The sequence below is a fragment of the Xylaria bambusicola genome (genome assembly GCF_022495145.1).
Source record: "Xylaria bambusicola strain CBS 139988 unplaced genomic scaffold F5B22scaffold_22, whole genome shotgun sequence".
NCBI classification, from domain to species: Eukaryota; Fungi; Ascomycota; class Sordariomycetes; order Xylariales; family Xylariaceae; genus Xylaria; species Xylaria bambusicola.
Genome location: NW_025953575.1, coordinates 179,613 through 205,427, shown reverse-complemented (window position 1 = coordinate 205,427; position 25,815 = coordinate 179,613). Strand labels below are relative to the sequence as shown.

Below are 25,815 nucleotides of genomic sequence, written 5' to 3'. Positions count from 1 at the left end.
GGTATCAAAACAACAAACGCCTGAATGCCCAAAATCCTTAACATGCTTGTAGTGAATATGACTAGCTAACTAGTGGCGAACACCCCAAGAAACCGACTATGCTGTAGTATCGGTGCCATACGAAGCCGATTCCAGGTTTCAATCTTCCCATATCGTTTCTAGGTCGAGGTCTCCACGTCGCTCAGCGCCGCAGACGCTCCACCGCTTTCGCTTGTCTCTGGAACCGACGCCCAAAGTCCTGCCACGAATGGGGGCATCTAAATTAGTCCGACTCTTTGACTCTCCGCCATCTGCAGCGTCTGCAGCAGCTTTAAGCTGGGCAATTCTCTCCGCTTCCAAGGCCGCCTCCTCGGCATCGGGAGTGTCGGGTATAGTCTCGAGACTAGAGATACTAGGGCTCCTTGAACGCATCGAGCTCGGGGTGGATGGAACTGAAGAGGATGGATAATAGGAGAAGCCATATCCTGTAGCTGAGCTATCCGATTTGAACGATGGAGATGCTGTTCCGGACGACGGCGGGCCAGGAAAAGTAAAACTAGCATTCGGCGACGAATAGGCACTGTACCGGAGCGGGGAAGACGCCCGTTTGTATGACGGCAGAGTGCTGGCAGATGTAATACTAGGAGTTGGAGAGGTACTTCGTTCTGTGTGTTGTTCGCCATGTCGTCTGTCGCTGTCCAGCACAGAAGATCGAACTGGCGAAGCAGGAGGATACGCTTCGTCGACAGGTTTTCGGGGTAGCCGATGTCGACTGGGAGATCCAGATGGGCTAGCTGGACGAAGCTGTGGTGCGTAGAGGATCCTTCCCGCCCCATCTACACCTGGCATGGACCGAGTGCGGCCCATTGAAAGAGGTGTAAGACTCGCTGTGGACTTGGACCGAGTATGCAAACCCGACAGAGGCGATGCCGTTCGCGGCTTGTAAGGAAGGGCTACAGAAGAAGGGAATAACGGCGAGCTTGGCGAAGGTGGTTCGGTCGACCGGCGGATAGTAGGAGGCTTCCGATTAGTATCTGCATCATTCGAGACGACGCGCAGCGACGGCAGAGGGGAGGAACGAAACTCCTCCATTCTTTCCGTCTCGGGAACAGGTTCCATTATGGTTCATCCAAACAAGTTCAGGTATGATTCTTGTGAATGTAAACAGAAACTGGCACAATGCAAATGACTGGGGAAATGCAGAATGCTTCGTCGCGGAAGATACACACTGCAGAGTAATTGCAATCAATGTGGCGGGCCTTGTTTTGGTAGTGTGGGCAAGGAGTCTTGCTGGAATGCAGTTTCAGGTGGTAATAGGACGGAAGTGACCAAGACCGAAAAAGCGAAGAGTCTGGCTAGCTGGCTCAACGGTTTTCGGCTGTAGTGCGACCAGCTTCGTGAATAAATGACGGTTGGTCCAGAATGGCCTGGTGTTGAAGCTTGGGTCCTATGAAGGCCTAAGACCCAGTGGTTGTGCACCGGCCAAATGTAATACCTATTGTAGATAGACAGGCGTGATTTACGGAGGCGCTGGTGAACGAGTCGGCGGATACGGGTGGCTTTCCGGCAATGTTCCGGTAGGGCGCTGGCGTCTAGTGCTTACTCGATAACGAAGCCGAACGCTCAATATAAGAGTTGCCCAAGGATAGTGCAACAAAGCAGACTGGCGAGACTGGCTAGAAAAAGGGCATGTGATGAATAGCTCTTTGATGACTCCGGGGTGTAGGGAAAAGCGCAAGCAAGCAAGGCAAACAAACAGGCCCTCGGAGGGTCAAAAGGGAGGGGGGGAGGACGATGTGGATGAAGCAAGAGGGGAGGGACGTAGGTTCCGGTATGACTGTGGATTTGTAGCACGAGGAGAGATCGTCAACGGGTATCTTTTAAGGGTCGTGGAGGCAAGTTCCCAGCGTCAGTTGACATTCACGGGACAAGAGCAGTTCGTGGCTCTAGTGCTGCTATATACCCACAGCTAGGTACATATCTCAGGTGAGGCCGAGGTACCTACACAGTACCTACCTTAGGTACTTTACTGCTCTTGTTACCACCGCCAAGGCTACACGTAAGGACAATGTTCTACTACCTACAGCAGGTAACATTACCTACCTGTAGATACCGGTAATATGTATCGAGATAGGTAGGGACTTCCAAGTAGTTTTACCATTAAGGCTTGTAGGCGATTTGGGGTTCAATGAGCTTGCATCTAGGACTCTGTTTTAGTTGCTTGACCACTGGCCTTGAATCACTTCAAGATCCAGACTCTTCCAAGATTCACTACAGGTCATTCAGGTTGCACAAAAGGCAATCTACTATGTACACCTTCTGTCAAAGGTCTCTATTGTGACATAGCTTACTATGTAAATAATGCTACTTCCTTCACACTATAGTATGCAACATAGAAAGTAGGGCACAAGTATAGCTATGTTAGGTAAGTATTAATATGCATAAATTATATCTTGCTTATAACTAGGTATAACACTGCAAAGCTGTATAGGTGACCTGTATTAAGCCCTAATATTTCATCTCATAAATAAACTAATGTATTTATATATAAGACATTCCAGGCTCATTATAGATACTGAGTAGCAGTACATACTACTTCGAGACACTTTGAGCTGAGGGTTTCTAAGGCTTGGTTACTTATCAATACATATGTGATAGTAGCCTCTCTGTTAGCTTATCTCAATGTTCTCGGATTGGTGGCAGAGGGGAGCTAACAAGGCTGCGAAAATTCCCTCCAATAGACAGGTAGCCCTCCATCTAACGCCCGACGATCTGTTGCTGATTCCTTCCTAACAACGAGCAGAAACGGGCATGCCCACACCAACAGGCCTCATGTGATTAGCCTATGAGGTGCTACATTACAGTGTTGGGTTGGTTGTAGAGTCGATCCCAGCGACAATACTATGAGGATCTATCAAAGTCTCAGTGGTCAAGTGGGGGGATGCTTCCCTCGAACCGGCGATCTATATTATTAGCACAACCTGCAGGATTGCCGCCTGTTATCTAATATGACACTACGGTACCCCAGACAGGCTATTGAGTAGTCCACCTGAGCGCATAGCGTACAAGTTGGTATGGCGCTTATTGCCCCTCTCGCCCCTGAGGTAGTAGGTATCTCGGGTGACCGTATGAGAGGACTTCTGCCCTAAATGCGTCTAGGATATAACTGTAAATCAGCATCATATAATAGAATTAAGAGTTTTATTAATCTATAAAACTGTTACAAGACTTAAGTGTAAAACTGGCAACAACTAGCCTTAAAGTTTTTCTCCTATTCGAGGGGCTTTACTTAATAAGTATAGTTGCAATGTTTCCTTAATAGCTTGGAAGCCTTCCTGGTAGAAACCTTCACTAAGCAGTAAGACTAGGCATTTCTGTCCTCCATTTACATAGTATTTTGCCTTACAAAGCAAGTTTTCCAACATAGAAGTTCCTTTTTCTAGCTATTCCATATCACCAATTAGTTGTCAACTAAATTGAGAAGTTTGGATAACAAGAGCTAGTGGCAGGACCTGAATTGAAGCTATTCACAGTGAAATAATCACTCATGGCTACCGAATTCTATGTGGTCTGTTTAGGTCTCTTCCTGGTCGTGGTGGCTGATCTTGACACTATTATTCGGCCAGCCTTCCCTGCTCCTTTGGATACAAGAACGACTCTTAACAGAGCCCAAGAGCACACAATCAGCGCGAGAGTACCAAGTTCATAGTTACATGAGAAAGATTACTTACAGTACGCCGGTCTTATGTATAACCATATGATAAGTAACCGCTTGCATACTTAACATCTCCACATGTTATGACTAACTTGTCTCTGCTCGTGCAGCGTTAAAAAATGCTGTAGAGTTCGTTGGTTTCGCATATCTACTGCGCCGAATATCAATAGAGATATGTGAACTCGTCCACTCTCCTGGCTTAACCCGTCCTCCAAGCAGTATTTTGCAAGTCACAGGTGTCACATACTGTAGGTAGCCCGGCAGGTGTACCCCAGACCACCAACTGCCTAAGGTTAATACTAGCCCTTCAATTAGTAGTGTACCATATATGACGAATACACTGCTGTGTAATACATATAGGCATCTGATCTACCGGTAGCTCAATCAAATAACCGATCTATAAGTTGACACTGGTCATGCTATACCTATGTAACTGAGTATTTGTAGGCATATGTTGGCGGTTGCTCTTTTTGGCTTACTTCAAGTCTAAATTGTTTCAAGGCTGTTTTCGTAGCGATAGAATACAGTGCAATAGATACCTACATAGGCACCTACCTACCTACAAGTATGTACCTATTTAGTTAAGATGGGAGGTGTGGCCTGTCTAATAGGCAGGTAGGTACCTACAAGACCGGAGACCCACTCGCCGACGCCTATCCAGATTCGGGTTTATCTGGCCAAGTTGAGGAAGACCAGACGAAGCTTCGCTCGGGATGAAGTGACCCTAGATTACCTAAGTACTCTAACCATCGCTTTCTGTCATCGTTTTTTGCCATCGTCATCAGCGCCGTCTCGTTATTGTTCACATTCAAGCCCTCATACGAGCCCCTCATCATTCCAAGGCTCCCCTATGCCCTCAGCCGGACACGCCGAGATATTTGATACCCTAACTCATTGGCCACACTGACCTCCCACTTCGTTCAAGGTTGTTTGCGCATGCCGGTCGACGCTCCCTTTCCAACCCGGTAGCACATGCTTCCACCCTATCGTTGCCCATGATAACACTGAACCACTGAATTGAAAGCGACAATATACCTACCCGCCAAATGGCGCGCCCTATGGGGCCCGTTCGTCTACGAAAGACGAACTACGTGACTCTGACGATTGGCGCTTTTCTGTGTCTCTTCATTCTCTACTTCATTGTTTCGGATGGATCAGACACGTCAACATCAACCTCGAGCTCGTCAAATGGGAATCAACCACTACTTCGCACACCTGCGCCCGCCCAGGCCAAACTCATCGGTGAGAGGCCGCCTGTCCGCCGGTTCAACCTCAATAATGTTACCATAACACCCGACCCAATTGAAAACAGGGAGGTGGTCCTCATTTTGACCCCCATGGCCCGATTCTATCAGGAATATTGGGACAATCTCATGAAGCTCGACTACCCTCACGAACTTATCTCGCTCGGCTTCATATTACCGAAGAATAAAGAGGGCAATGCTGCAACGGCTGCGCTTCAAGCACAAGTGACTAAGACCCAGAAAGGTCCATTAAATGACCGGTTTCGAAGTGTTGTTATTGAGCGACAGGATTTCGACCCTCCGATCATATCACAAGACGAGTCAGAGCGCCACAAGATGGAAAACCAAAAGGTCAGACGCGCCTCCATGTCGAGAGCGCGTAATTCGCTGCTGTTCACCACACTCGGCGTCGAAACGTCATGGGTGCTGTGGCTAGACGCCGATATTATCGAAACACCTCCGTCCTTAATCCAGGACCTTGCGGCTCATGACAAGCCTTTGATTGTGCCCAACTGCTACCAAAGATATATGGACCCAGAAACTGGCAAGCCTGCGGAACGGCCTTACGACTTCAACAGCTGGCAGGATAGTCCAACTGCCCAAGAGATTGCTTCTAAGATGGACCCAGACGACATCATTTTGGAGGGATACCGTGAGATGGCGACATATAGGTCGCTTATGGCATACATGGCCGATAAGAGTGACGAGAAAGATGTCGAGGTGCCTCTTGATGGTGTGGGAGGGACAGCGTTATTGGTCAAGGCTGACGTTCACCGCGACGGTGCCATGTTTCCACCTTTCTCATTCTACAACCTGATTGAAACCGAGGGATTTGCCAAAATGGCCAAGAGGTTAGGCTGGGCCGCCACTGGGCTGCCCAATTACAAGGTAAGCAATTACAATTGTAGAATTGGTGCCAGCGCTCTCCCTTTGCTAACTCTGCTCTAGGTGTATCACTACAATGAGTAAACGATTTTGGCGGGAATGGTAGCAGTTCGACATCTGTCTAAACACTGCATTTTACCCCGCGGATTTTGAAGTTCCTGTCAATGACAGATGAGTAGAACACCCGCCACGCTTCCGATGTTGATAGAGCTCGGAAATCTTTTGTACCATTTTGTAGCATTAACGGCGGGATCTTCCTACTTTATACCTAGACCATAACTCCCATGAGCTATCTGCCCAGAACTTCCTGCCAAATTCAGGTACACCAGAAGACCTAGCAGACATGGAGCAGACACATTGGGAGGCTACGTACCACAGACGATGTCTAAGACATACCTAATCTAGTTCCAACACAGCATCACATGAATAGATTTGAACAATTCCATAAGAAAGCGCTCATATTACATTTCGTTACCATACCAAAAACTCCGTAGAACAACCATAGCAGATTAAGGACATCAAGGTCTCGCGAGTCCCCGGCCACAACTCCAAGCTTTTGTACAATTTATCGGTAAGCTTGCCATGCCATAGACAAGGCGAGTAGTCTTCGCGCACAATCGCAGATCTAATGAAAAACAATGGTGCGTCCTAATGTGACTTGAGGTTGTTTTTGTCCCAAAAGCACCACAAGCAACGCAAGTGAAATAATGAGTCGTTATCACATTTATAGCGGCCTGAACCGTAATCGACCTCACGGCCCGTCGTACCGCCCTTTCTCCTGTGTACACCAGTACTCCGTCAACCGCCTCGCCGCGAGCGTGTCACCGGCGCGTATGAGGGCGGCGACGTCGACATTGAGCGGGGAATCGATGCCGGGACACGACAACAGCATGCGCACGGCCCGCACGCATTCGAGCACGCTGTACGCGGGTGTCCACGCGTCCTTGAGTAGGTCGAGGCAGATCTCGCCCTCCTTGAGCGCCACGTTGGCGTGCACGATCTGCGTGCGGAATGTCATGCGCGGGGGCGCGAGGGGGTACGTCGGAGGTATGTCGATGCTGAGGAGCCAGCGGCCTTCTGGAAATGGTGTGTGTGTTACTTAAGTGATTGGCTTGCTTTATTCTAACGAAGAGGAAATAAAGCAGATAGGGTCAAAACGAATGAGCCAACGAACCATCATATCCGCCCCCAACCCCCCGTCCGTTGATAACGGCTTCCCACCGCAGGAGCTCCTCCTCGTTCACGGGGCCGAGGCGCTCAATACCCGTCTCGGCCGACGCCTCCTTCTCCCAGACGGCGAGCTCGCGAATTAATCTCTTCGCTGCACTGCGCGAGCCCGATCCAGAGCCCGAAGACATAACGAGCTCTTCTTTGATTCTTTCTTCTTTCCAAGTATCCGCCCTGCGTTTCGGTTTTCTGATCCACTCGCTTGTTGGCTCGCTGTTATTGTTGAGACTGTATCCTATGCGCCTATAGGTCTCTAGTACAAATGGTATGTGTTGAACAATGAGTAGAGTGGCCGATTGCGCGCCGAAGAATTAAAGGAGAGTAAATGCGCTGGCGCGTGGGAGCTGCTGTTCGGGAGGAAGGCGAGGTTTGGTTGGGGGAACAAAGTACAGTAGTATCACGACAAGGTCGGTAACAACTTGATTACCTATTACCTGCTTTCCCCACGCTAAGCAGGGCTAGCAGAGCTGAGATCTCATTCCAACGTGATATTGATAACTCGTCGGAGCTGGAACCTGGCGAGCTAATGATATAGCATTTAAGGCCTATTTTGATATAGTAAAATATATGAGGGAGGTTTTTGTTGCTTAGCTTACAAGATGTTTTGTTTTAGCTTTTACTTTATAGGGAGATTAAATGTAGCTTTAAAAATTTAATTAGTTTAAAGGTATTATTGTTAAATATAAGGAGTTATATCTTAAGCTAAGATATTAAGTAAACGGGGACCTTAAGGTAAACCTATATTAAAAAGATAAGGGCCCTTATAAAATCTTAGCATAATAGATATATTATATTTATATAACGTATTTACTATACTGAGATTTTACAAGGGCCCTTGTTTTCTTGACGTGGGTTTACGCTAAGGTCCCCGTTTACCCAATATCCTGGCTTAAGATATAACCCCTTATATTTGACAATAACAGTTTGCCCCCGACAGTAGCAAAATTAATGGCACACAGATATTAGTTTATGGGCAAATATCTATTACTATTTTTGTTTGTTGTCCTAAGCATGGACTGAGATCTTATTAAGGCTTATCGTTAATTGTCTTCTAGTGGCAAATAGTGTAGATACAGTCAGACGGTTATCCTTTTCATGGATGGCATACCGATCTGTGCAATTCAACTCCCTTGTCAGTAATTCGCAGCTTCGTTATTCGAGACCTGCATTGATTAAATAGCGGTTGTTGCTGGGAAGACTAGGCTCCCAAACCCCTCATCAGTGTCTAAACTTCTCAACATAGATATCAGCGAAGCGCGCATGCCCATCGACAGAGCTTTCTCTGTCCAGTCAGTAACATCCAGCTGTTGGATCTCGCCAAATTCTTCATTTTCTGTCCCGAGCTCTTGCCGTGGAGGTGTCGCAGTAGTCTCGCTTGTCCGATTGTCGTTTGCCAACATCCAGCTTTTGGGATCACTCACGCGAAGCTGGTCACCGCTCAAATGATGAAGGAAATGTACACCCTGAGAACTGCCAGGGTTCCGAGGCTCCCCATTTTGAAGCTTTCCAGTACTTGCTATAGTGGCTGCGGGCAAAACCGAGTCCCCATTATCGGTATCACCAGGCGAGAGCGCATCACCATTGGCAAGTGATGGGGACAAGGATGCCAGGACCGACGCCATTATCCCTTCCACAACCTTCTCCAACGGGACGATATCGATGACCCCGCGAATATGCTTACTCGTAAACTTCGGCACTGCGCCTATATATGAAGAGTAGAGCCGGATATTGTGCACGAAGTCTGTACGTGGGCCCGCCTCACTTACGACGGCGATGAAACTTGGACGGTGAATGTAAATCGGCCAGTTCGCGCGGAATTTCGCGGAAAGACGCTCCAGGAAGACTTCGCAAACCCACTTCGATGAGATATATCCTTGTGCCACGGCAGTTTGGGAAGCTAACGGCTTGTAATGCGCGATGGAACTCGGGCGAAAGATTCGCTCGCTGTCTTGCGTCGAGGGTGCCGCCATGATGTTGCCAACGGCAACCGTGGAGATATAGTGCAACGGCACGAGCTTCCCAGATTGTGCGATCATCTGCGCTAGCTCTTTCGTCGAGTCGACGTTGGATGCGCGGATTGTCGAGTAGCTTTTCGCCAATGACGTGTCTGCGCCGTTGTGAACGACTACGTCAACCTCCGCCATGATGTCGCGCGCGTCTTTCTCGGAAAGACCCAGTAACGGCTGGCTGAGGTCGCCTTGGCATATGCATACCTTCTCGGCTCTGCCTGGGGCAACTATGTCTTTTAACAAGTTGTCATTCCGGACTGCAAGGCAATATATTTTTGTCACATTTGGTTCCGCGCTTAGAGCCCGCAGCAATCCGTTTCCGAGATACCCAGTGGCGCCTGTCAAAGCAACGACTATCTTGTGCCTGTAAGGCTGTGCTTTGTGTTCACTGAGCCCAAGATCTGCGGCTTTGAGCAAGGAGTCTGTGAGACTTGCTTCTGCCTCCCAGTCAAAATTCGCATCGGTTTGGGTCGGGGCCGCTCGATGAACTGCGGTATCTACTTCTGTTGTTGAAGAGTCCGTCGCGCCGTTAGTCAGCTCCTCTGACTTTGAGACAGGCCCCGCCAGCGATGCGTCCCGCGCATCAGAAGCAGATAATCCCTCTTCCGGAGATGGTTTTGAGTTGGACTGAACCGCTTTGAATGTTGCCTCACTCAATTCCAACACCGTAATCCCGCCCAGCATCTTAAGAACAGGTATATCGATTCCCATACCGTTGTACAACCAGGTACGAATCTCGGTCGCTAAGAGCGAGTCAATTCCAAGCTCGTCAAGTCGCATATTCTCAACGGTTTCTACATCTGACGGGTCCAATCTTAGTTGGAATATTGTTCGGACTTTTGTGAGAATAGCATCATGTATCACTTCAAATTGTTTTTCTGCTGACTCGGCACCGGTGATTTGCGTCTGGAGAGTGTTCCTCGACCGTGACTTGCTCCCGCCAGCTTTCTTTTCTCTCTTGTCAGCCCTCACGAGGTGGCTGAAGATCGGATCTGCTATCCAATTTGGCGGGTTCTCTTCCTCCTCGCGGATGAGGCTGATTCCAGTGTACATGTCTCCGTGCATCGGGGAGGGGTTGGCAGCTGACACGACAGCCTCTGCAAACATTTCATGGAAGTCCTGTTCCGAGAGTGGCCTATAGCGCCCTTGTCTTAAAACTGACTCATTAAGCGCGACATTGGACATTCCTTCGGTTATCAATCCGACTCCGTATACAGGACCAATGTTCATGACAGATGTGGCTAGTCCTCTCTTGCGGCGTTGCTCGCCTAAAGCCACCATGAAGGCGTTGGCTGCTGAGTAGCTTGCCTGCCCCGGATTGCCTGTCAGGCTGACACATGACGAAAAGAGTATAAAGAAGTCAAGACTATCCTGCTGAAATATTTGGTCCAGGTTCAAGCTTCCTTGCACCTTGGGCGATGCGACACCGAGGAAGTCCTCTAGCGACATGTTTTCAATTGCCATGTCGTGGAGGAGCCCAGCCCCTTGTACGACACCGGCTATCGCAGGCATGGTGCAGCATATCTGGTTGTATAACGACATGACCTCTTCAGATCGCATGATATCGCATGTTGAGATTTTGATAACGGCGCCGGAGGTGGCTATGTCATCGAGCCATCGCTGATCAATCTTCGGGTGTCGGCTTGAGATCACAAAGTATCGAGCCCCGCGATCAACCATCCACTCACAGAGCGACTTGCCTAAGCCACCACTCAGCCCTGCCAGCCAGTATGTTCTTTTGCTGCTGAAATTGACACAACTTCCTGCGGATTGCACATGCGTGAGGACCTCGGACTGTTTCTTGAAGTCAACGACTGTTAAGTGTGGTGGGCTGTTAAGGCTTGAGAGGTCTTCTATAGCGACGGTTGTAGACAATTCTCGGTGAACGTAATCAGTTTGATTTATGGACTTGGTTGCCTCTTTTGCTGCGGTTGCAAGCCTAGCTTCGAGCTCTGCCACATGGCCCTGGGATGGCTGCGACGAAGAGGGCGTCAATAGAGAGACTAGGGACGCCCATCTACAATGGACGGGAAGCTTGGAAACGATACGATCTCCCAGTGGGTTATTACTACCATGGGCTACTAAATCCAGGAACAAAGCCGTTTTCCCGGGTATCAGGCGATTCAAGACTCGATCTGGGGCGTTCGAGTGAACTCGGATCCATCGTATTCCTTCGAAGGAATAATATTCTTCCGTTTCGGTCACGGCCACCACATCGACTCCTTTCAGCTTTGCTGCTGCATACAGTATCTGAGCCAAGTCACGATCAGGTTGATAGACAAGGATAACATCGCCAGAGGCCAAACCGCTTAGTGCTTGGGAAATAATGAGGTGATAAGTGACCAGGACTATATATTGTGATTCGCGACCAGCTGTAACTTCGGCTGGCACGGACTGTCGCAGCGGCGAGGAACAAAGTGATGAGCATGAAGATGATAAGACAACGTAGCGATCCGATCGGCTACTCTCAGCAAGCATAAGAAACATTGAGCTGAACTCGGAGACCTTCACGGCGTATAAAAGAGCTCGGATCGTTGTCAGCAGTGGAGGCGATGCTGCGTCTTTCTGTAGACCGATTGACGGGGCCCGGTATACGACGAAACTTGGCCCCTCTTTCACTACATGAAAAGGCTCCGTCGTCTCGCTTGAAGTGAGCGGATGAATAATTGGTCGTCTTCTAGAATTATAGCGGTCGTTCATTTCATGGTTCATGACTAGTCGTGGGATCAGGATATTGTCTGCATGATCGAGCATAATGTCAGACTCGACAGTGACGTGAGTTGCGTTTTGGTGTTGCCAGTAGGTCCCGGCTTTGTGACGAAGAACGGATTCGGCAATGAATTTCGCAGCTGATTGACTCCATTTCTCGATCTCTAGGAACAAGTACTTGAGACCCGGTCGCTCTCTTACAGCCGATCGCACTAGACCGGGTATCATGTTGCTATAGGGCTCGTCGGCAAGCCGTCCATGGGTTACCCATATGACTGAGCGCGCCTTGAGGAGAATCTTCTTTATCGCATTCCATACTTCGTGACTGATCGGGAATTTGAACACGGGGGAACCAAGATCGGCTAAACTTAGGATTGTTGCGCTCTGTGAGATCATGTCCAGATCAATCCTCGCCAGCTGTTCAACATACGTGATTGACTGGTAATGAGGCCGCAAGAGTGACTGCAATGACACTATGCTGTCTTGTAGATGAGGGCCTTCGGCGCCAATTATAATGAGATGCTGGTCTTCGAGGTCAACTGGAGATGGTTGAGAACTAGAGAGCGGCTGACGGAGAAACGCGATCTTTTCATCTATGGCTTGCGACGCAAAGACAACCAGTTGTGTAGAGTCATCTTTGTGAGGAGTCGTAGTGTCACAGCCAGAGAATCCTGTATGACGCAACAATTCATCCCATTCTGACACGCTGATCGCCGGCGTGAGCACGCGCCCGTCTTCGACGCCCGCCCACCACCCGGGAAAGGCACCGAAGACTACACCAATGGAGGTGTGATACGCAGGCAATAGTTCAAGAACAATTATATGACCTCCAGGCTTCAGAAGCTTCCGGCAGTGTTCCATGGTGGACGCCAGCGACGGCGTGGCGTGTAACACGAGCGACGCGATGATCAAATCATATGTCTCGCCAATGAAGCCCTGGGAGACTGGATCCTGTGCTAGGTCGAACTGTTTGAAGATCAGCTCGTAAGGCTCCAGGTCAGCCATTGGACTGTCGAAGAACCCAGCCGACACATCCGTGAATGTATAAGATCTGAACTTGTGTCCTATTTCGCGTAAGACACGTTTGGTAGTGACCCCAGTGCCCGCGCCGACTTCAATGATGTCCATATTAGGGCACCGGTGAGTCATCTGTCTGACCAGACTAGCAACGTGACTGACATACGTATCAACACCTAAGCCCCCAGCATACGCTCCCGCTAACAAATCACCTTGCATACCAAGCTCAATTGGAAGCTTAGTACCATCTACAATCTCGGCCAGATTGTGTCCTATCTTGTCGAGAAGGCTTACTTCGACGGTGTTCGCGTAAGGTAAACTTGCTGCATGGACATCCGACTCTCTGTCGAGTTCCCATTCACTGCTCCATCGTGGAACCTTACCGGCCTTTTGTTGTGAAATGACGTGACCCGCATAGTTCAAAAGATATTTGTACGGCGCTGCTTGTCTCGCAGGGTGACCAAGGGGGACCTCCCGTTCCAACTTCCTCAGGAAGAATCCTGCCATTCGCTCCAGCACTTCGATCTTATCGACGCCCTCGGACGTGTGCGGAATCTTTGGCTGTCCCAAAGCACCAGTGTCAGGGCTAATGACATCCCAAACTAGTGTGGAAAAGATTTGTGCATCGTCCGCGGCTACCGACGAGGAAAGTGGCACACACACTAATCCCTGAGTCTGGATCATGGGTTCATTTGTGTCATGTGGGTAAATATCAATATCGCCAGTAGTGACAGCCTTGTCAGGAAGGAAGCCGTCAACTTGCCATGGGGTCTGTTGATTCGCACTAGCCCTACACAGACCTACATTCACCTTGATGTTGTGAATGCGAGACGGAACGTGTACGATCCATAGAGAGCCATCACCAGGTGCTGAATAAGCGAGTAGCGTTGTTTGGAAGGCCACATCAAGCGTGGCAGGATGAACTAGGAGCGTAGGTGGTTCCATTGCGGAAATTGACCCTGTCGCAAAGCCTGATCGCCTTTGAAGACTGTGTAGAGTGGTAAATGAGCCATCGTAGTGATATCCAATATCGTTCAGACACTTGTAGAACTGATTGTTGTCGACTGGGAGGAGATGGGGTGGTGGTTGAGCTCTTGTGGGAAACAAGGTTGAACAATTGACAGATGTTCGTAGACGACCGCCGGCATGCAGTCTCAGTTGTTCGTGTCCGGCGCGGTTGGCATGGGCAGAATAGCATAGGAACTTTGCCTGTAGAGAGCCGTCAGACGCGGAAACAATATTATCTAGGCTGAACAGAATCTCGAAGCTAGACTTTTCGTCAAAGACAAGCGCATGCTCGATGTGAAGGTCCAGGATCTCGATCAGATCTATGCTTGAATCTCCGAACGCTGCAATTGTAGCTTCTAGCGCCATGGAGACGTAGCCGGCTGCTGGGAAGATCATCTGGTTGTGGACCCGATGCCCGTCCAACCATGGGATTATGTCAAGGCTTAGAACATGTCTCCATTGAATCTTGTCCGGTGTACTGTTCGGGGCGATGTGGCCTAGTAAGCTATGCGCGGGGCCTTTGCGATTCAAATAAGCTTGAGTGAAGCGTGACTGGTGCCAATAGTCAAGTTGATGATCCCATGAATAGGTGGGAAGCCCCTTGAGCAGTCGGCAAGGGGCATTGGCAGAAAGGAATTCATCATATTTCCTCAAATGCACGACTTCGCCTCCGAACTTCGTCCACACATACCCAAGACTCTCGGCGCATGACTTCAGGCTCGGGCGCCCGCGAGTGAATAAATTGGTATAGAGAACCTGATTCAACGTTTGTGTTACAGGGGCTTTCAACGCCGAATGAGGACCAATCTCAATTGCCAAGTCGAATAAACCCTCCCCATCAGAAGCAGATTGGAGAGCCTGCATGAATAACACTGGACTCGACATGTTTTCTTCCCAGTATCTGCCGGTCAAGCCATTCATGCCAGTAATGCTTTGACCATGAACTGACGAGTACCAGTTGCAGTGGTGGGAGGCGCCGATATGGATGTTTAATGTCCCTAAAGATTCCAAATACGGCGCCGAGCAAACAGACATATGATGGGAATGGTACGCCTTATCGACTTTCAACAGACGCGAGAACTTTCCCTCGTCCTGGAAAATTGTGTGTATCTCCGTGATAGCGTCGCTGTCGCCGGATATTGTGAAGCTGGTAGGTGAGTTTACGGCGGCAATGCAAACGCGACCGCGAAAGTACGGCTCGTCGCATAAACTTTTGACGTCGTCTATAGAACCTTCTACAGCTAGCATGCGTCCGTTGTGGCCTGCGAGGTTTGAGTGCAGGCCACGGTAATACGCGATACATATGGCGTCTTCCGCGGATATCCACCCCGCGGCATATGCTGCAGCGATCTCCCCAGATGAGTGGCCTACGACCGCAGATAGCTTCAACTCGGCCGCCCTGAGGAGCTCAACCTGCAGAATTTGGATCACTGTACATGCAGGCTGGCAGATAGCTGACTCGTCTAGGCGCGAGGTTGAAGGTTCGCGTGAAAGTTCCTCACTTAGTGACCACTGGGGGCCATCCGGAAGCTGGGACAATCGATCTTCCAAGCGGGCGATAATTCTTTGCGCAGCTTCAGATGCAGAGAGAAGATCATGTCCCATGCGTGCCCACTGAGCACCTTGGCCAGTGAAAACGCCTAGAATCCTAGGTGCGTTAGCCGTTCGAAGGGAAGAGGCCGGTTTGAAATAGGCCTTTGAGTCTTTCTGAGCCTCTTGTATCGTCTCTTTAAGTTCGATGCACAGTCCTTCGCTCGAGTCTGCAGAGAGTGCAATGCCCACACTGTGGCGCGATCGCTTTGAGTGGAGCGTGTAGGCAAGGTCCCTGGCATCAATACAGGTTTCACTTCGGTGGAGATGATCGTACATCCGAGATAGATAAGCTAACAAGGAGCTTGAAGACGCTGCCGAAAACACCAAAGGTGAGAATAATGGCGTGGGATGGGGACGAGGATCCGACACCGGCAGTTCGCTTGATGTAAACGACTCCAGAATGGCATGGGCATTGGCGCCACCGAACCCAAAACTATACCGGAGTGGAAAAAATTAGCTTATTATACGTAAAGTCGCAGAAAGGATTGAGCGTGTTGAACTTCAGAAGCGATTTCCTAACTTACCTGTTCACGCTCACCCGGCGGACGCCACCTTGTACCCCCGGCCAGGGTTCGGCTTGAGTGGGAACTTCAAGTCGTTTATAGTAAGGAACAATATCGGGATTCAGCTGATTGAAAAACAAGTTTGGGGGAATAGTTGCATGTTGCAAGGCTAAAGATGCCTTGAGGATGCCTGCCAGACCAGCCGACCCCTCGGTATGGCCAAGGACAGTCTTAATGCTACCAACGAGCAGCTCCTTGGGCGAGTTATTTCCGTTCTGGTTCTCTTCCCCGCTGAGATAACTCTCGGGGAAAAACGTGGAACTAATGGCTTCAGCTTCTATAGGATCACCAACGCGGGTGCCTGTTCCGTGCGCTTCGAAATACTGGGGGCGATCGAGAGGGTGAGTTGGATCCAAGCCAGCCCTCTGATAACAATGACGCATAAGCTCGATCTGGGCAGTGGCGCTTGGCCTATAATCATCATATAACGGTCAGTTACCAAGAAATCTCGAAGATAATAAGAAGCCATTATCCGATATAAGACGCTGGCTTTGCACGTACATGGTAATGCCTGATGTTCTCCCGTCAGTATTGACATTGGTCTCGCGGATGATGCATTCAATATCGTCGCCGTCAGCTACTGCATCTTCTAGTTTTTTCAGAACTATTGCAGCAATGCCTTCTCCACGAGCATAACCCTTTGCATCCACGTCCCACATTCGGCACCGACCATCTTCGGAGAGCATCTGGAGCTTGCTCTCCGAGATGAAGGGGTTAGGGCTGAGTAGGAGGTTGACCCCTGCCGCGACAGCCACTCGGGATTGACTTGTACGCAGTTGTCGCACGGCCTCGTGTACTGCAACGAGGCTTGAGCTACAGGCTGTGTCGATTGTCATAGATGGACCTCGCCAATCGAAGAAGTACGAGACTCGATTAGCGGTCATTGCACGGGACTATAGTAGATATTCGGGTATTAAATGTAGAACGATTATCGTGGCACGCATGAATGAATCTTACTGTGCCAGTGGCATGGTATTTCCCCATGAAATCCGGGTCCTGTAGCATGATCATCTCGTAGTCTGCCATCATCTGGCCGACATAGAGTGCCGTATCAGATCCCCGCAGAGATTCCATCGTCAACCCGGAAGCCTCGAGCGCTTCGTATGTGGTTTCAAGCAATAGTCGGATCTGAGGATCCAGAACGTTAGCTTCTGCGGTCTTGATACCGAAGAATGGTGCGTCGAAAGAGCGATGTGCGCCCTTATCGGAGAGGAAATACGCTTCTCTGACGCTCCCATGCCCATGATAGCCTTTTTCTTCATGGTAGAAGCCTTCTATGTTGAATCTGTCCGATGGAACCTGTTGCGCAACTACTTTTGGCTTCATCAACAGATCCCATAGTTGGCTAGGGCTTGAGACAGAGTCTGGGAAGCGACACCCTGTTCCAATGATGGCGATATCCTGCCTTGCGGAGGCCATGGTTTGGAAGAAAGATTGAATATATTTTCACTCAAAATAGGGACGAAACTGCCTTGTTGTTAGTTCAGGATTATGTGAAAGCTTTCCGACAACTTGTTGCAGACTTAAATACAAACCACGGAACGCAATTGCAGGCGAGGAAGCTACTGTTGTGCTTGATATGCCTATCATTTCACTCAATTCTGTGCATAATGTGGAATCGTATATGTAGCACAACATGTTCACGATACAACAAGCCCTAACGCTTTTCCCATGAGTTGTTTCATGGTACTAGTGACGGACATCCCAAGGACGTCAGGCAGGCTCGGGGCTTCCTTTGACTGTGTGAGATATTTGCCGACTTGAGAAGAGTTTGAGACTCTGCACTGTAACACATTTCAATCGTTAAATGATACGCCGTGTGATGAAATATCACAGTGGTGTTCATTTGAGCCATGATGTCTATTTGGTAGGGTTACGTCGTGAGTCCAGCGTCACCCATAATATATTGGCTCGCTGCATTACTGGGAGTTGCCTTTCCGCCTTTTTGTGCGGCGGATCGATTCCGGACTTATTACGTTGGCGGAGGACGCATTCGGTGGCCCACCGCGTTACGACGATGTGCTTACTCCCTGTCTACTTTGTCCAGCCTTGTTTAACCGACGTCACATTTGACAGTCCTACGGTTATGCAAAGCCCAATTCTCTATTCTAGGCAATGGGCCCCCACTGCCGTTAATACGCCGTAATACCTCACCGAGCATATTCGTGTTGTAAACTGTAATTACTCCCAGGGGTGATGATAGACGCCAACCACAGGTACCGATGAAATAAGAACTGACGGCGAGACCAAACCGACTTGATCATCAAAACTCATTGCAGCATTCACATATTATCGCATTCAAACACATCCCCGAACCCCGCCCCAACAAGTTACAAAGCCATGGCTTTCGCCGTATTCAGAAACGAGGCACACAAGGCCCAGTTCTTAGTCGGCATAATCACAACGCCGATTGCGATATTAAGTGTCGTTCTCCGGTTCTGGGCTGTCCGCCGGGCTGGCGTCAAGTATCGTGCCGAGGACTGGCTTGCCTTGACTGCGCTATTCCTCTCCATAAGCTACTTCGGAGTCACCACAGGTGGTACGTCACCATAACACCCGTTCCACTCTTACCACTTCTCCATTTAATAATCTCGAATCGTACACAGACCTCATCTTCGCACATGGCGACAACTCTTTAGATCTTCTGCATAGTCCAAAACGTCTCATACTTCTCCGGCAGGCGAGTGATAATAATCTTTCCTTGCCAAAATGACACTTCTAGATAAAAGACTGCACCTGTGCCTAGCACTGCCTGACTAGTGGCTGCCTCGGCTGCGACTGTGGCCTAGCCACCAGCTGGCCGTTGAGGTATCTAACTCACTAGGCTAGGCCTAGCCTTTCTTTCTTTTCCTTCCTTTCTCCATTGGTCTTTTTAGTAGCAAAATACCACATATTTTGCCTTCGTCAGCTAACGTTCAGTTTCACTGCGTATTATAGCTCGTATATGTAGCGCTCTGGCTGTACTTCTGGCAGCAGCTCTTTGTCAAGCTTAGTATCCTGGCCCTCTACTACAGACTATTCAAGGTCCATCGCGCGTGCGCTCTGTGTATCTACGCACTAGTCGTATATCATGTGCTATTGACCATAGGTGCTTCTCTGTTCCTCGCATTCCAATGTTACCCACTATTGAAATGGTTTAACCCACTCGCTCCGGGTCGTTGCGTTTCAGAAGGCACTTTTGTCGCCGTCACCGAGAGCATCAACTCGTTTGGGGACTTTCTTATTGTCATTTTGGCGGTCACGATGGTCCGCCGGCTCCAGATGCCTGCGTCAACAAAAAGGAAATTGAGCTTCCTATTTGGATTGGGCATTCTAGCAGGTTTGATCGGATTCATCAAGATAGGCGTTTCTTACAGCAATGATGCTGTCTGTAAGTCGCTCTCATATGGCAATACGCTCAACGAGGCGCAGTACTTGCTAATCAATCGTTGTCGGCGGCAGATGTTTTCAGTTTGATCGCAGTGTGGAGCAACGTGCAAGAATTAGTCTGCCTGTTCTGTTGCTGTGCTGCAGTCTACAAACCTATTCTGCCTCCCCCGGGAATGTGGAGTCGATTGGCTTCCAAGGTCAGCTTTTCAAGTCTCCGACAGACTCGTGCGCGAAGCAAGAGGTCGCAGCAGTCCCTAGGTGAGATGGAGCGACTTGAAAATGGGCAGGGCTGGGTACATCGCGAAGATGGCAGCTCCAAGGGGCTGGTATGGTCTGAGCAACAGGGCCACCAGGACGCGAACGCTGCACTGGGCCGAGAAGAGCATCCACTCGAGAGCATCAATGTGCAAAAGGATTTCACAATAGCTCGCTAGGAAGCAGCATGTGTTTGAAGGATATGATACCAGGATCGGTCGGGGAAAAGGGGTGGATGGTAATATTAGGAGGTAAGCAATGCTTAGGGTATAAACCATTGGAGCTCTGTTCGTCAATGGGAGCGAGCACAATTCATCACCATATCTGAATTTGGTGGCGCTGTTACATCGTAGACTCCAACGAGTCCAATCACCGTGATCCCCCGCCCCCTAAATCGTTGCACCCAACTGTGGTAGTCAACACGGACCTTGGTGCTATAGAGAAAGTCGCCATCGGATCCTATAAGCAGTCAGAAATTCAACAACCGTCGTAGTATCAGATATACCGAGAGCACACGCCAGGCCCCCGGTCTGTGATGTTCTATCTTTGTATCATGCCGTCGTACGGAGTACAGTAATAATTCATAAAGTGCTGCATTCCTGTTCCATGGCATCTGCATAGATTATTGGGACCATTGAAGGCCCAGTATGCATTTCATCGCTTGATTTCAGGCCAACAGTCGTATATAAAACGCGCTGCACCGTACGCTTTCACTAGATAATCCTCACAATTTTGAACACACCTCCCTTTCTCCCAGCTTTGACCTCGATTTGCCGTAGACGTTGCGACTATGTTTCTCATCATGGGTGGCTTGCTACCCGAAGGCCTCAAAACCTATGGCTGGCTACCAATACTAAGTACCTTGGTATGAATGATGCTATATCATACTGAACTTAGCAATCTCACCACGTATTTCTAGGTGATAGCATATGCCGTGGCGCGTTGCATTTACTTTCTTCATTTCCATCCGCTCTCCAAATTTCCGGGTCCGAAGCTTGCAGCTGTGTCGAATGTGTGGTATGCTTATTATTGGTTCGTCCGCCTGCACTGATTGTTGCGCTCAATACATTAATGAAAGCAGGCTCCAGGGTCGTTGGCCGTGGGCGATTCAAGCGACGCTGAAGAAATATGGTGGGTGTTGGCCACTGCAACGCTTCGCAAGACTAAAGCCCCGCCAGGTCACATTGTTCGAATTGCTCCCAACGAGCTCGTATTTGATAGCCCGCAGGCATCCAAAGGTAGATGTCACTTGACACGGTCACCTATACAGCATTTTCAGAGTATACTGACTGGACTTCAGACATCTACTGTTCTCATGATAAAGGGCTCGAGATTTTCACCAAAACGGATATTCACGACTTTGGCAGAGATCGAGATGGTGGCCTCATCTGGCAACAAGATCCCATCAAACATCACCAGATAGCTAAGCAACTGGCACCAGCATTCAGCCTGAGGGCTGTACGAGCTAAAGATGGTGTGTTACACAAACATGTCGATTATTTTGTCGAGAAAATGAAAGAGAAAGCAGCATTCCACGTGGGGGTTGACTTGGCAGCATGGGTACAGTGGTTGTCTCTGGACATAGCAGCAGATATGGCTTATCACCATGAAGCCAATTGTATGCGAGACGGTACGTAATGCATCTAAGCTTACGAGCACAGCCTTGCGTTGAGTAACATAGCAATCCCTATCAGAACAGGATTCACCGTACCTAAGACTTATCCTGCGTTTCAACAAACTCGTCACTGTAACGCAGGTTCTGCGGCGATTTCCCTGGCTGAGCTTCCTTCGTTTCTTCGGCTTCTCGTTTTCGCTAGTGGCACGGTTTCTCGAAGTGAAAAGGACCAGGGTCTTCGAGTTCCGTCGCAGGCTGAGTAAGAGAGGAACCACGGAGCATGTCGACTACTTCGAACAACTGATACAAGAGCGTACTCCGGACGATGGCGAGGAGTTGACGCATTTATCGACGATCACTACCCAGCTCATGTTCGCAGGGTATCTCCCACCGTCAGACTGGTACTACGGAATCCTGTTTCATTTACTCCAGAACGAGGACGCATGGAACGTCTTAACCCAGGAAATCCGTCATGAGTTTAAGACGTACAATGAAATCACTCCCGGCAGTTCATCGCCTTTGCCATATCTCAATGCGTGTATGAAAGAAGCCCTACGGCTTTTCAACACTAGTGCAACAATTAATGGTATGCCCGTCTACAGTCCAGGTGCAACGGTTGACGGGAGCTACATTCCTAAAGGTACAGTATGCCAGTTCAGCATCCGTTCAGTATGTCGCAATCCACGCTACTTCAAAAATCCTGAGAAGTATCAACCTGAGCGATGGTTACCTTCAGATCACGCACTATATAACCCCATATTTGCTAATGACACCCTCGACGCATTCTCCGCATTCAGTCAAGGTCCACGGGTCTGTGTAGGCAAAGAGGTCGCCTGGTGGCAGGGCCGACTGGTCATCGCCAAGATTTTATGGTCATTTGACATTCGAATGCTCCCTGGTCAGCACGTCGACATGGAAAAGGATTTGAGGAGTTGGGGTTACTGGGAGAAACCGGGGCTAACCGTTAGATTCTTACCCGTACGAAGGTCATTGTAGTATTGGTGTATGTAGTCAGGCTGGCGTCGGGTATGGCGGATGGCAACTGAAAAACCACAGTGGACTTGATGTTGGCTCTATTCTGGTATTGAAGTGGCCGGAACTAGCCGTTGGAGTCAAATGAGACGCTGGGGTGCAAAAAGAGGATCGGGTGGGATTAGCTTCATGCGCAAGGCTGGCAAATCTCAATTTCTTATAACGTCCGTGTACTGGGGACACAATGACACCCTCTGCGCGGGTCACAACATACATCTCAGGGGGCGCCGACGATACTACGTCATGCTTATCTATTGATGATCGCGAGCCTCCCCTTAGAGCGCCCACTTGCATAACTAATGTGGTGACGTGCTTGGCGGTGTTGATGATACGGTTTCTTTAGGGTGTCGGCGGATTGATCCTGTATTACCAATCGTAACATGCCGACCGGAGCCTGATCAGATCCTGCCTATGGTAAAAGTCGAGAGGAACTCGTAGAAGATGAAAATCTCATGCTGGGCAGTACGTTTGCGATTTTAAGTTGACTACTTGCAACACGCCGAAGCGAAACTAAAGGAGAAAGAGAGAACCAAAGACACCAAGTCTCGGACCATGGAGCATCATGTCCACCGCGCAATAGTGGGGGGGCTCAAGGGGCAGCCAATGATTGTCGGCGACATGCCGCGGCCGCCGCTGCTCCCTGGCATGGTGATTGTGAAAGTCAGCTCGGTAGCTCTGAATCCCGTCGACTACAAAACAGGCGAGGCAATGCCCGCCATGGGCGCCGTGATTGGCATGGACTTCGCTGGTGCCATCGTCGAGATCGCATCTGACTCTAAGACGAGCCTTAAGTGTGGCGACCATGTGTGTGGTCTGACACATGGTTCGAATCCGCACGTGCGTGACAACGGCGCCTTTGCAGAGTACGTCCGGGCCGACCCGTCGTTCCTGTTGAAGATCCCGTCTTCCTGGGTTGACAACGACGAGATGGCACGAGCTGCCACACTCGGACTGGCATTGGTCAGCAGTGCGATGGCGCTCTGGGGACCGGAATGTCTGAACTTGACGGCATCGCCGGATCGACCGGTCACAGCAAGACCAGATACAGATGAATGGTCTTCAGCCCGACTGCCGGTGCTTGTATTTGGCGCGAGCACCGCTAGCGGCACCATCGCAACTCAGATGCTGCAACTCTCGGGCCTGGACCCCATTGCAGCCTGTTCGCCGCACAACTTTGATCTCGTCAAGAGCCGCGGCGCGACTGCCGTGTTCGATCGCAATCAACCAGCGGACGAAATTACAACAGCTATACGACAGCACACCAAGGGCCAGCTACGACACGTGCTCGACTGCATCGGCAATGCCGAGACCGCCGCCATCTGTTACAGCGCCATGTCGCGCACGGGTGGGCGGTATACGTCGCTGAATCGTGTATCGGATGCCGTTCTGAACAGGCGCCGCGCAATCAGCGCGTCTTTCTTTCACGCAGCAGAGGCGTTCGGCCGGGGGATAAATCTCCCCGGTTACATCGAGAGGCCCGCGGATGAACGCAAGCGCGAACTTGTAGCGGGAAAGTTCAAAATGTATCAGACTCTTTTAGATGAAGGGAAGCTTCAGTTGCATTCCACAGAGATCTTGGAAGTGGGAGGGTTCGAGGGGGTTATAACAGGATTAGAGCGATTGAAGACAGGTGCAATTTCGGGGAAAAAACTGGTAGTCAGGATAACGTAAGTGCCTTTGTTTTTAGCGAATGATGAACGAATAAAATTAGTCTGGCGTTGAACCGACCAAAAGGGTGAGCCTTGGAAGCGGAAATGGACGTGATCACGGACCCGTCCCGACAGTCTGTTTGCGCTAATTTAGTCTCCAGGACAGAGCCCTTGGATTAAGGGTTGTGGCTGAAACGAAGTCTGAATTAGCCAATCAATGCCGACTTGGCTGCCTACTCCGTAGCTGCTACCAATTGTTGCCAAGTGTTTCCAAGTGCTCCCAGTTGTCAGATAGGCTCTATGAGAGGGAGCTCCTGTGCATAAGTAGATCTCATCGCGCTGGCCTTTCCTTTACTTTCCGCCTTGCCCTCTGTTAGATGTGCACACGACCGTTGTCATCTATATTCTACACGCCATAGCCAACGTCCGCACAGACGCCTTGTGCCTTTGCTGTTTCTATCTGTTGACATGCCTGTTTACCACGCATACATCCCTGGTCTTGTCGAGGCTGATCCTGTTCGCAAATGCCAGCGGTGCCACCGCTTCGAGTGTGCTGTTGGCGGCCGCCCTCTTACCGTGCCTTGCCCACGGCCCGGCGTTATCTAGGAGATCGCCTTGTTTGAGGCGTTGCTGTATGCGTACTTGTAACCCCTACAATCAATATGCCTATTTAGCTATCCTAGATCCAGTGGCAATGTCTTTGCAAACTCCGCTTGTGCCCGCAGGCGTATCTTTTGGCCTTAGGCCAGGGTATATGTTATTGCTTTAGTATAGTTAGTGATGCTAACGTAGGCTAGAGGTTTTGAACACCGCTGCCTCTAGCTATCGAGGCATTCCGAAATATACATACGAAGACATCTATAAGTTCGACAGTGGTGATATCATTGAGCCCCAGACTTATTGGAACCTTCACGCTTTCGCCCGTTATTTCAGATCCCTCCAGCTTAACCAGCGGTCCTCGGTTCTTGGCCATCTTTTTGCAGCTGTGCTCAATTACCAAATGGGCTTCTGCCGCTTAGTAGATTTTCCCGATGCCGCTGATCTGTTTGAGGGTGAACTGGTCAAGGTTACAATCAAGCTCGATGGGTTGACCATGCCTGGTATACAGATGTGCCTTTGAAACAATACGAGTCCAATCCAGAGTGGTCAGATTCAGATAAGGATGAGGATAAGTAAGTCAGGTAGGTGGATAACCAAGCCAACCCCTCCCCAACGCCTTATTCTGCCCACTATGACTGGCCTAATCCATTTATGGAAACTGTGGCTACAGTTTTATTCCCTACAATCACCGCGCATTGCTGAACCACGGATACCTAGACTTGACAGGGGGATGCAGATATCCACTATTCATAATTACCTGTAACTTGTAAGTACCTACCTAGGTATTAGGTAACATACCTAGGCACTTACGAAGTAGCTATCCCCCAAAGCGGGTCAGCCTGAGGCTTTGAGATCTTGCGGCAGTAAAAGTAATCCAATACAACTCAGTGTAAACTTCGTAACGTAATACAACTTTCACCACTACTATGTACTTGTGAGTATTGCGTCTTGAGGGTATCGTAGAGGGATATAGTCTTATGGGTTACCTTACCTACACTGATCAATTATCTAGGCTAGAACAGACTACCTAGGGAGTTTGGCACCAAGGTACGCAAGCTAACATAGACATTGGAATCTCATGGTCAACCGACAACCCAGCAATCTATTTGCAGCAGGTAAACTGTGCATAGATATTTACAGTAAAGCTATGTTGCAGCAAATGCATTGCAGTATATGTTCATTATATTTGTACATGGATAACTATATGCGCTCGCTGACGGTGTTAGCGTCAGTATAGATAGTTGGCGACAGTAGCCATCCGGACTCATCCATGAGTCAAATATCCCCGCCGCGGCCCTGCCAGCGCTATGTTGAGAAAAACACCCCTCATTTATCTATTGCCACTC

The 25,815-nt window shown here is 49.5% G+C and overlaps 7 protein-coding genes across 7 annotated transcripts; 4 read left to right on the top strand and 3 right to left on the bottom strand.

Annotated features, from left to right (window-relative positions):
• Window positions 1-20: 20 nt before the first annotated feature.
• On the bottom strand, window positions 21-1,386 carry F5B22DRAFT_193886 (uncharacterized protein). The gene has a single exon (XM_047969529.1). The coding sequence runs from the start codon at window positions 1,096-1,098 to the stop codon at window positions 139-141; it is 960 nt and encodes a 319-aa protein (XP_047830542.1). The 5' UTR covers window positions 1,099-1,386; the 3' UTR covers window positions 21-138.
• Window positions 1,387-4,635: 3,249 nt separating this feature from the next.
• On the top strand, window positions 4,636-6,219 carry F5B22DRAFT_193860 (Anp1-domain-containing protein). Its single transcript, XM_047969528.1, has 2 exons — window positions 4,636-5,826; window positions 5,887-6,219. Exons 1-2 carry the CDS (start codon window positions 4,741-4,743, stop codon window positions 5,905-5,907), a joined length of 1,107 nt encoding a protein of 368 aa, XP_047830541.1. The 5' UTR covers window positions 4,636-4,740; the 3' UTR covers window positions 5,908-6,219.
• Window positions 6,209-7,771, bottom strand: F5B22DRAFT_193846 (ubiquitin-conjugating enzyme). Its single transcript, XM_047969527.1, has 2 exons — window positions 6,998-7,771; window positions 6,209-6,900 (listed from the first exon to the last, which is right to left on the bottom strand). The coding sequence occupies exons 1-2, from the start codon at window positions 7,179-7,181 to the stop codon at window positions 6,575-6,577; spliced, it is 510 nt and encodes a 169-aa protein (XP_047830540.1). The 5' UTR covers window positions 7,182-7,771; the 3' UTR covers window positions 6,209-6,574.
• Window positions 7,772-8,006: 235 nt separating this feature from the next.
• On the bottom strand, window positions 8,007-17,872 carry F5B22DRAFT_607664 (uncharacterized protein). Its single transcript, XM_047975021.1, has 5 exons — window positions 17,485-17,872; window positions 16,907-17,416; window positions 16,451-16,842; window positions 15,911-16,360; window positions 8,007-15,819 (listed from the first exon to the last, which is right to left on the bottom strand). Exons 2-5 carry the CDS (start codon window positions 17,366-17,368, stop codon window positions 8,223-8,225), a joined length of 8,901 nt encoding a protein of 2,966 aa, XP_047830539.1. The 5' UTR covers window positions 17,369-17,416; window positions 17,485-17,872; the 3' UTR covers window positions 8,007-8,222.
• Window positions 17,873-18,206: 334 nt separating this feature from the next.
• Window positions 18,207-20,153, top strand: F5B22DRAFT_193562 (uncharacterized protein). Its single transcript, XM_047969525.1, has 4 exons — window positions 18,207-18,488; window positions 18,556-18,629; window positions 18,887-19,319; window positions 19,391-20,153. Exons 1-4 carry the CDS (start codon window positions 18,290-18,292, stop codon window positions 19,750-19,752), a joined length of 1,068 nt encoding a protein of 355 aa, XP_047830538.1. The 5' UTR covers window positions 18,207-18,289; the 3' UTR covers window positions 19,753-20,153.
• A 222-nt stretch (window positions 20,154-20,375) lies between these two features.
• F5B22DRAFT_656177 (cytochrome P450) lies at window positions 20,376-22,625 on the top strand (the record flags this gene model as incomplete). The annotated part of the gene is made up of 6 exons (XM_047979946.1): window positions 20,376-20,438; window positions 20,493-20,605; window positions 20,655-20,704; window positions 20,752-20,811; window positions 20,874-21,203; window positions 21,268-22,625. 6 exons carry the CDS (start codon window positions 20,376-20,378, stop codon window positions 22,182-22,184), a joined length of 1,533 nt encoding a protein of 510 aa, XP_047830537.1. The 3' UTR covers window positions 22,185-22,625.
• On the top strand, window positions 22,479-24,277 carry F5B22DRAFT_193597 (putative zinc-binding dehydrogenase family oxidoreductase). The gene has a single exon (XM_047969526.1). It carries the CDS (start codon window positions 22,773-22,775, stop codon window positions 23,889-23,891), a length of 1,119 nt encoding a protein of 372 aa, XP_047830536.1. The 5' UTR covers window positions 22,479-22,772; the 3' UTR covers window positions 23,892-24,277.
• Window positions 24,278-25,815: the final 1,538 nt, after the last annotated feature.